Source organism: Chanodichthys erythropterus, chromosome 2 (assembly GCF_024489055.1).
Source record: "Chanodichthys erythropterus isolate Z2021 chromosome 2, ASM2448905v1, whole genome shotgun sequence".
NCBI lineage: Eukaryota > Metazoa > Chordata > Actinopteri > Cypriniformes > Xenocyprididae > Chanodichthys > Chanodichthys erythropterus.
The window spans coordinates 15892495-15903700 of NC_090222.1; the positions used below are offsets into that span (position 1 = coordinate 15892495).

Here is an 11206-nt window from a genome sequence, read left to right on the forward strand (position 1 = left end):
TCTTCTCTATTTGCCCTGCGTTCCATTTGGAAGGGCTCATCCCTATGCCCTAATCCCTTCAAAGGGTTTACCCTCCGGAGTGAGAGCTTCGAAGGGATGAAGGGTGTAGGGGTCAAAAAAACTCTTCTTTTGGAATGCACTTCTGCGTCATCTTAAGACAATTAAAGAGTTGTAGATTGTGCAAGCTGCACCTTTTGTTTAACGTTAGTTTATTTATTTATTTTAGGTTTATCGCATGTAGGCTATACTGTATTTATGTATTTTAAACATTTGAATGGACTGATAAAGGGAGCTGTAAAGTACAATGTTGTTTTGACCATAATGATGTACCAAATCTAACTCGTATAAATATTACAAAAATTTTGGATCAATTTATAAAAACTAATTTTATGGAAAATAACTGATTTTTTAGGTTGTTTTCTTGTACTGTTAATTGTAGTCAAAACTCTGCAAAATTAACTCTGCTCTAAATTAACAACTCGGCTGTTATTTTAAGTATTATGACATTAGTGACAAATTACAATAATTCACAATTTTTATACAGTATTTTCTGTTTTCTTAAATTACATACACATGTATTTAAAATTACAAAATGATCTGTAATCAACACAATAGCTAAACAGTTTGAATGATAAAATGGTCAAAACACCATAAAATTAAAGTAAAATCTCCTTAAATAAGCTGAAAACACTGTTTTACAGTATTTCCTGAGTTATTATGATCAAACATCTTCACTATAAAAATAAATTAAAAAAAATGTCAAATGACTGGCAGCACAGGTCGCCAAACAGAGACCTTAAAGAAAAATCTCCTTATTTAAAAGCTGAAAACACTGTCACATGACTAGCAGCAACAGAAAATGAAACACTAACAGATCTCAGCATCTTCACTTATTACAGTCCAGTTTGACTTTATTTCTCTCATATAAAACTTCTTAATGAGAATTAAGAGGTTTAGATGTTGATGTTGATGTTTTACTGAAAATAGTAAAGTTTGAAGTGTTTGCTTTAGTTGGGCTTTTGACATGGACCTTTTAACATCAGTTTTTCTCTGGCTGTTGTAGCTGTGTGTTTCTAAAGCACCTTTGTTATAGCAAAATAAGGAAGAGAAATTCTGGTTAGTTGAAGTTATTGATGATGATTCAATCATCATTGAGTGGCCTGATTCACTGATCTAATCATAATCTCTGAATATAGTGTTTGGATTGATTCATTTCACTTGATTGTAATCCTATTATACTGCATAAAATCCTATCCTGCTTTGATATTTTTGAAGGTTTTTAAGTCATTATGCAGAAATGACTTAAAAACTATTATTTGGACATGATCAGGATTCAGCATATGAATCTCAACAATGGTGACAGTCAAAAAAAGTATTCAGATCAACTCTGAACATCACAAAACAAGCTATTAAAGTCACAGAAAAGCTTTTTGCTGATTGTCACCATTGTTGAGGTTCATACACTGATTCTTGATGTTTGTGTGAGTCTAAAAAACACCCCTGTAAAGTTTCTATGTAATGGATTTTTAAAAAAAATAAAATAAAATCTCACAATATCTGGCTGTCATAACTTCATAATATAACAAGGCTGCTGTAAATAATGCAAAACTAATAGCTAATATACTCAGAGACTAGGAGTAGGAGAGTGGTTTTAGACAACAACGGTTGTGGGTGGGATCTTTCAGAAAACATACAATTTCAACCCCTAAAAAACAGTGACTCATTCATTTCACTATTCAGCATTAATAGATCATCACACTTGAAACTGCTCTCACTTTTGAACAGGGTAAGGCAATTGCAATTAGGATCATTTGCATTTAATTAATAGTGATTTGATCAAATGTGCTATTGATGGTAGTCATACAAATTCTAATTTTGTTCCTTTTTTATAGACATTTTTTAAGTATCACCAGTTTAAACTACAAGTGAATAAATGTTATGTATGTTAACAATATGCAAATTTATGTTATAACTAAAAAAATTTTAACCTAATATATGCTTCAAGTGGTAATATCTAAATTAATTGAATAAATAAAATAGATTACAAGTCATAAATATTATTTAACATCATTGAATCTATAGTAGATTAAACTAAACTGTAAAAAAAAGACAAGAAAAACTTTTTAAAATTAAAATAAATGTGGTACTAATTTTACGTGAAACGAATGTACTAAATTTTAGTTCAATTTTATATATATATATATATATATATATATATATATATATATATATATATATATATATATATATATATATATATATATATATTTTTTTTTTTTTTTCCTTTTTTTTTTTTGTTTATTGCTTACATACATGAATGTTTTGCCAAACATTACTTTTATATTAAGGTCTTTAATGACCTGAATGGATGGATGGATCATGGATGGATCTCTAATCACCGCAATAGTAAAACTCTCCTGATATTTTAAACAATAAGAAAAATAATTAAATAAAGCATGTTTTGTTATCTTTTGGAACTTGGGAGGGTTCAGTTTGAGCAGATACTTGGGGGATCGGTGGGGTTTGGGGGATTAGTGAATGATGTCCTGGGTTGATAAAGAACTGTGATAAACATTAACATTGCATTTTGAGGGGTTTTTCAAGCTACTAAATAAGGATATTCACAAAATTGTGCACCATTTATATCGATAGGCCTAAAAAGTAATAAAAATATTAGAAAAAGCACATTTCAATGTATGCATTATTTAAGTAAAAAATAGAGCAAAACTAGGCCTATAAAATCCAAATAATGGAGGCAGATTGGTGACATCTAGTGGACAGAAATAAAGAAAACCAGGGCCATATAACCCATATAAATATAAACTGTGTATATATTACAGAAAGCATTTTGTTACTCATACCATTATAATTTAATAAAACACAAATGAACAGGATGGCTCTGTCTGAGCTTAGTCAATCTAGGAATGATCTGAATTTGACCTTTTAGTCCTTCTGGCTCAATTTTGCCATAATGTTACAGCCACACCAGTTAATTTGTGTGCGTGCGAGTAGATTGCAACACAAAAAAAAATCTGTACTTTCTTTTTCTTTTTTCTTTTCTTTTTTCATATTTATGGGCTATTTGTGCCTTTATTCAGATAGGAAAGTAGAGAGCAGACAGGAAAGAATTGGGCAGAGAGAGGGGGCATGATCAGCAAAGGATCTCGAGACAGGAATCGAACTCAGGTCACCGTGAACGCATTTGTGCCATGTGTCTGCGCACTAACCGCTAGGCTATCGGCACCGACAGTAACTAAAAATTTAATGCTGCCTTTCTTCTTGTTTATTTTATATTTTACTGACTTTAAGCTTGCAGTAGTCTTAAAGTTGTAATCATTTATATAAAATAACACTTTATTTGAAGAAATTGAATACTACACAAATTATGATTGGAAAAATAAAATCTAGGCCAGTAAGTGAGATTAATTTGGGGCAGAGGGGGCACTGAAGAAATTTAGGGGATTGCATCCTACTCCATCACACCCCTGGAGCATGTAGGGAAAGGGAAAAAAAAAGATCATTTTATTATTGTGTCAAATAACTCTTCAAGTGTTCCTATTGCATGATCTGGGATTTCATTGTCAAATATTTATTGATAGGCCTACTCCCTTTTGTTTTTGTGTGAAGGATGTGCAGTGTTACGACGGATGTGCAGTCAATGGAGGCAGTTTCAAGGCCTCTAAATGATGGAATTGTTTCCATCTGTAACATCTGCAAATCCCTCAGGAATGCACAAGTCAATCCCACCACTGACATGTGCTCTAATTACAAACAAATTAGGATGCATATTGAGCATGCTGAACAGTGCCTGAAAACATCAGAGACAATGATTAAAGAAAAGCTGGGCTGTTTGGATGAATGCATGGAGCAACTTACTAGAGAGAAACAAAGTGTTGAGCAGCAGAAAAATGAGAAAATCCAGGCCATGAATGTTTTACACATAAAGAAGGATTCTGCTGAGGAATCATTAAAACATTCCAAAGAAACTTTGGAGTGGGCTGAAAGAAATGTACAATCAGCAAATTATGCCTTAAGAGTACATCAAGATAGGATGAACGAATATGATGATATGGAAAATGCAGGGATAGCACTGCTTGCTGTACCAATTTTCGGATGGATTGCTGGTGAGAATTCCACTACTCTTACCATCACCTTGAATTGTACATGTAACAATTTGTGAAGTTATGCATTTAAAATTGTTGTGTATTCAAGAGATTTTTGTTCATCTCTAGGTCCAATAATGATGAATGAGGCGCAGCAGGGAATGGAAGAAGCTTTAAATGCCATCCGAAATGCTGAATGGGAGAAACAAAGCTCTGAATCTCAAGTGAGGAACTGCACTGAAAAAGTGTATTATTACCAGAACATAATCTCTAGGACACAGGATGAAATTGAGCAGACCAATGAGGCACTGAAGAGGATTGAGTGGGAGACCGAAAGGGTTCAAGAGCATCTAAAGTGCACAGGTGATATTCAGGAAATGGTCAGGAAAGCTATGCACCTTCTGAGTGTTCTTAGTGGAAGAGTCACTGTACTGGAGAGGCAAACTCAACGTTTCATCCTCTGGGAACCTGTGGTAAATGTCATGGAAGATGTGATGAAGGCAGTAGTAAATATTGCAGAGAATCGGCTCCTGTATAGTCAAGGTGTACCAAGCCTCATAAATACTTTGAGGAAGAATGTTGGAGAACTACTGGCTTTATGCAACTCAGCCAGTAATTCTGAGTATGACAACTTTTATTGATCATCTTAATGTAACTTACATTGCAAAGGCTTAAAAGAATAAGATTTATTAGTGTTTTAGAAATCACTGCAAGTACAACAGTGACTTTGGAAGCTGTTTAGCTCACCATAACCGAGAAAAATAGAATAACGTTTAGAATAAGAATGTGTTAAACAAACATACTTGCAAATTATGTTGTAAATGCATATATAAATAAATGCTGCTTTTAATAACAATGCAAATGTTTTCGAATCTTATCTATTTTACATTCAAGAGTCTCAAATTCTTTCATAATTCACTATATTGACATCATAAAATGATTCATACAATGAAAAATTGATTAGATGACAATCTTACCAACATGTTCATTTCTATGGGGGATTTCTATTCCACTCTCAGCAAACTTAATCTCAAATTATAGTTTTCAAATTAACAGTTCCAAAATTAACATTTCAAATGAACAGTTGCTTTTTGCATGTTTATAGCTTAAATAAAGTGGCAGTTCTTATTAGATTGGCTATTTAATGAGTGCCTTTTCCAGTTTAATAAGGTGATTTAAATTCATTTTCATTGAATTAGAAAAACAATGTGTTTAATTATGGGAATTAGTTTAGGAATATTTCAGGTTCAGTACAATATATTATTTGTGGCATGACCACGATTAGCCTAAAAATTAATTAACCCAATTGGATAACACATAATCGTAAACGAGAACAATATTACAGCCACTGTTACACTGACCCTGTAACTACATGAAACAAGGGGGTAACAAGCACCACTTTAAATTACAGCCCACAGATGTTACACTGACCCCGTAACTACATGAAACAAGGGGGTAACAAGCACCACTTTAAATTACAGCCTGCAGATGTTACACTGACCCCGTAACTACATGAAACAAGGGGGTAACAAGCACCACTTTAAATTACAGCCCACAGATGTTACACTTACCTCGTAACTACATGAAACAAGGGGGTAACAAGCACCACTTTAAATTACAGTCCACAGATGTTACACTTACCTCGTAACTACATGAAACAAGGGGTAACAAGCACCACTTTAAATTACAGCCCACAGATGTTACACTTACCCCATAACTACATGAAACAAGGGGTAACAAGCACCCCTTTAAATTACAGCCCACACATGTTACACTTACCTCGTAACTACATGAAACAAGGGGGTAACAAGCACCACTTTAAATTACAGTCCACAGATGTTACACTTACCTCGTAACTACATGAAACAAGGGGTAACAAGCACCACTTTAAATTACAGCCCACAGATGTTACACTTACCCCGTAACTACATGAAACAAGGGGTAACAAGCACCACTTTAAATTACAGCCCACAGATGTTACACTTACCTCGTAACTACATGAAACAAGGGGTAACAAGCACCTCTTTAAATTACAGCCCACAGATGTTACACTTACCCCGTAACTACATGAAACAAGGGGTAACAAGCACCACTTTAAATTACAGCCCACAGATGTTACACTTACCCCGTAACTACATGAAACAAGGGGTAACAAGCACCACTTTAAATTTCAGCCCACAGATGTTACACTTACCTCGTAACTACATGAAACAAGGGGTAACAAGAACCACTTTAAATTACAGCCCACAGATGTTACACTTATCCCCGTAACGACATGAAACAAGGGGTAACAAGCACCACTTTAAATTTCAGCCCACAGATGTTACACTTACCTCGTAACTACATGAAACAAGGGGTAACAAGCACCATTTTAAATTACAGTCCACAGATGTTTCACTTACCCCGTAACTACATGAAACAAGGGGTAACAAGCACCACTTTAAATTACAGCCCACAGATGTTACACTTACCTCGTAACTACATGTAACAAGGGGTAACAAGCACCACTTTAAATTACAGTCCACAGATGTTACACTTACCTCGTAACTACATGAAACAAGCACCACTTTAAATTACAGCCCACAGATGTTACACTTACCCCGTAACTACATGAAACAAGGGGTAACAAGCACCACTTTAAATTACAGTCCACAGATGTTACACTTACCCCGTAACTACATGAAACAAGGGGTAACAAGCACCACTTTAAATTACAGCCCACAGATGTTACACTTACCCCGTAACTACATGAAACAAGGGGTAACAAGCACCACTTTAAATTACAGCCCACAGATGTTACCCTTACCTCGTAACTACATGAAACAAGGGGATAACAAGCACCTCTTTAAATTACAGCCCACAGATGTTACACTTACCCCGTAACTACATGAAACAAGGGGTAACAAGCACCACTTTAAATTTCAGCCCACAGATGTTACACTTACCTCGTAACTACATGAAACAAGGGGGTAACAAGCACCACTTTAAATTACAGCCCACAGATGTTACACTTACCCCGTAACTACATGAAACAAGGGGTAACAAGCACCACTTTAAATTACAGCCCACAGATGTTACACTTACCTCGTAACTACATGAAACAAGGCGGTAACAAGCACCACTTTAAATTACAGCCCACAGATGTTACACTTACCTCGTAACTACATGAAACAAGGGGGTAACAAGCACCACTTTAAATTACAGCCCACAGATGTTACACTTACCCCGTAACTACATGAAACAAGCCCACAGATGTTACACTTACCCTGTAACTACATGAAACAAGGGTAACAAGCCTCACTTTATATTACAGCCAGTGGATGTTACACTTACCTGTAAAGACTTACACTTAACTCCAGTAATTACACAGAAAAATGTTGCAATCGTTTTAATTTTTTATGACTCACCTGTTTAAATAATATTAAGCCTTAAAGTTCTGCACAACGGAGCGGCAGGTGGATTGAGTGACAGGTGGATTGTCTGCTGCTGTCACGTCACCTCAGCTCCATCCGCCACATCCCACCTCTTTGCCCATTTTCTGTTATCCAGGTGTGACACGTGGTGACATGCTGCCAAGATGGCAATGGCTGGCTTTAGGTTTCAAAAATGCTCTTCAGAAACCTACAGGTGATGTCACATACACTATGTCCATATTTTTTACAGTCTTTGGGTTTACTCTATCTGTGCACGGAGATCCAGTTGTTGCATTGTTATTTTTGTCATTTATTTCCTGCATTGCATGTTGATGGCCTGAAATGCCATTGGCTTACTGGGGACATGTCTAGCAGGTAGGTGAGACCATCTGTATACAATAACTTTTCGTTAGGTAATTAGCAAATATTGAAATTTCTAAATAACATCATAGTAGAAACTCATTACATAATTTCCCCAGATTTCCCAGATTTTGTTGCCAAGTAATCTTCATCATGTATCCAGTAATAATAGAATATGTACCCGATAGTAAAAAAATACTTACATGTATAGCCTATATATTCTGCTTTAATCCTCTATATTTCTGAAAAATCACCTGTTACAAAAAGCGACTTAACAAGCTTACAAAAAAAAGCAACTTAACAATATAGCTTACAAAATGTAGGTTACTTAAAGGTGCAATATGTAATATTTTTGCAGTAAAATATCCAAAAACCACTAGGCCAGAGTTATATATTTTGTTCACTTGAGTACTTTCAATATCCCAAATGTTTCCAACTATTTGTAAATCGTGAGAAAATTGCAATTTTAACCAAGGCTCCGGGACGTGTGAGGAGTGGCCTGTCAATTGCGTCATACCTGCATTACCCTCGGTTTCCAGTTTTATTTTGTAGAAACCATGGAAACACCAAAGACGCTTTAATATATTACATGTTTTAATAGACAAGGAAACAACTGTTGATATAGTTGATATATTTATAGACCAAAAACAATTTGTTGTTATATCTCAACACATTTAGTCTTTGTTTAAATTTTTGTTTTTGATTTTTTCGAGTATCATGCTTTACCATGCCTCAGAGAAAAACACTATTTTGTCAAATAGCTAACATAGCATAATCAGATGCAGCTTTATTTTTAGTAAAGGTAATACAGCATTTTCTCCATCATACAATACGTTTTAAAATTAATTGCATGCCATTTATCAACACAAGCCATCCAGTATTTAATATGATATTCTAAAATCGATCTAGCTTATTGCAGTGTGCAACAGTGTCTCACAGCAGCCACCGAGCGAACGCACAGAGTAACGTTATAACATCATTTTCAACACATTTAAATGTATCTAATAATAAACAGAGCTGCGTTACCTCATACCAAAGAGTATTTCCCTTTCGATACTTCACTCGTACTGCGTATGGGGAAAGGTCTCCTTTTTCCCCGTTACTGAAGCCTTTTTCAATAACGCAGTGTAACTGCATCGTCATTGGTTCACTCATAGACAAGTTGTTGAACCAATGACGGCGCGGCATAGCTGGGCGACCTATTCCGACAGAGCGCGCGAATATTCCTGCCGAAATGGGTGGGGTTTAGGGCTATATAAGCGGGCGTTTCGCCATAGGATTTCAGTTCTCTCTCCTTCAGCAACGACTTCACATCGCTCCTCGCTGATCTCCGGCTGAAGCCTTCGCCGCCTGGAAGAAGCTCGCCTGGAAAGAAGCTCTCGCCGCCATCGAAGAGGCTCCCGCAGCGGACTGCTGAGCTCGCCGAGGAAGAAGCGCCGGCGCCCTCGTCCATTGCCGCCTCGAGTGCCGTCTCGAGCCGCCCGCTTCCCACTTCCGGCCGCCTGCCAGCCCGTATCCTGCCGCCATCCGGCGCGCCTAAAAGAGCTTTCCAACAGCGGTTTTCACTGCTCTAGCGGCCCTCGCCGCTCTAAAAGAGCCCCTCAAACGCCGTTTTCACGGCGGCGGCGTTGTTACAAATGCCGCGCCACTCGTGTGGCACATGCAGAGCCCCTCTGCATGACGACGACGGTCACGGTGAGTGCGTCGGCTGCCTGGGCAGACCCCATGCAGAGGCCGCGCTCACCGGGACCTTGTGTTCTCACTGTGAGAACATGAGTCTCGCCTCCCTGCGCTCGTGGATCGCCTTCTTCAGTGAAGGCGATCTCGCCGCTCGCGCCCTCCCGTCATCTTCCTCCCGCGAGCCGGCTAGGAAGAGACGGCGGAGCAGAGCGGCCCAGCGCAGGGAGTTGGATGACGTCACGCCGGCTTCCCCGCGTGCCTCACCCTCTCCCCCGAGAGAGCAGTCCCCCGTCCTGTTCTCCCGCCCTGAGCTGCGTCCCTCAGCAGATGTGAGCGACCTCATCTCTTTTGGCGGTTCTGAGGACGAGCCGGTTGATGACGTCATGTCTCTCGCGGCCTCTGAATCCGAAGGTTGGGCCGGTGATTCTGACCCCGCCCGCCCTCCCTCGCTGGAGCCCATTGACTGCAAGCCGGGTATGGATGCCGAGCTCTTCTGCATCCTTTCGAAAGCAGTAGAGGTTTTGGACCTCGAATGGGCTCCGCCATAGGAGCCATTACGGAGCAGGCTCGATGAGTGGTTCCTGACGGGTTCCCGCCAGGCCCCTCGTCAACGCGCCGCCCGTAACCCCCCGTATTCTGCCCGCCTATGTACTACGAATTATTCAGCTCTCACCTCTGTGGATGGCTCTGAAGAGAAGGGTTACGAGCAACTACCGCCCCTGGACGAAGCGGTGGCGGCTGACCTCTGTCCCCCCACGGCTGTGGGTTGGAAAACAAAGAGGGCCCTTCCATCCAAGCCCTGCGGGACCACTTCTGCCCTGGATGGCAGAGCATACAAATCCGCGGGCCAGGCTGCCTCAGCGCTGCATGCCATGGCTATTCTCCAGGTGTTTCAAGCGAAGCTCCTCCATTCTCTGGATGAGTCCGGCGTCGATGCACCTGCCTTCCGTGACCTCCGCAACACCACTGACTTAGCCCTGCGTGCCACAAAAGCCACAGCTCAGGCTATTGGACGATCCATGGCAGCCTGGTTGTGCTTGAGCGCCATTTGTGGCTCAACCTGACCGAGATTAAGGAGATGAACAAGACGGCCTTTTTGGATGCCCCGGTCTCTCCTTCTGGTCTCTTCGGGCCAGCAGTAAAGGGCTTTACGGAGCGTTTTACTGCAGCACAAGAGTCGTCTCAGTCTATGCGACACTTCCTGCCTAAACGCCCTAGCTCCACGTTTGCTTCCAGCCGCCCCAAGTCTGCGCCGGCTCAGCAGAACAAACCTGCCCCCTTTACCTCTCAGGCAGCACCACCCAAGGAACAGCGCCATCGTAAGCGCTCCTCCTTCCCGAGGCAACGTCATGGACCCCGGCCTAAGATTACGCTGGACCCGACGCCTCCTAAGCCCTCCTGATATTTCAGGAAGGAAGAGGATGGGCGGACCACCCCAAAAGCTCTATCGTCTATTTGCCCCGGGGACTGGTTCTGCTTGCTGGACCTGAAAGATGCATACTTTCACATCCAGATAGCCCCCCATCACAGGCGATTCTTGAGATTCGCGTTCGAGGGTGTGGCTTACCAATATACGGTCCTTCCATTCGGACTGTCCCTAGCTCTTCGCACTTTTACCAAGTGCATGTACGCGGCACTTTCCCCACTGAG

The 11206-nt window shown here is 39.9% G+C and overlaps 1 protein-coding gene across 1 annotated transcript; it reads left to right on the plus strand.

Annotated features, from left to right (window-relative positions):
• The first annotated feature begins 1740 nt into the window (after nt 1-1740).
• LOC137025258 (uncharacterized) lies at nt 1741-4854 on the plus strand. The gene is made up of 3 exons (XM_067393279.1): nt 1741-1786; nt 3628-4124; nt 4233-4854. The coding sequence occupies exons 2-3, from the start codon at nt 3629-3631 to the stop codon at nt 4742-4744; spliced, it is 1008 nt and encodes a 335-aa protein (XP_067249380.1). The 5' UTR covers nt 1741-1786; nt 3628; the 3' UTR covers nt 4745-4854.
• Nucleotides 4855-11206: the final 6352 nt, after the last annotated feature.

Bases quoted from the DNA above. Each gene is read 5' to 3' on its own strand.
- LOC137025258 (XM_067393279.1), top strand. From the start codon at position 3,629: ATGTGCAGTGTTACGACGGATGTGCAGTCAATGGAGGCAGTTTCAAGG. The intron at 4,125-4,232 runs GTGAGAATTCCA...GTTCATCTCTAG, and splicing joins AATTTTCGGATGGATTGCTG to GTCCAATAATGATGAATGAG.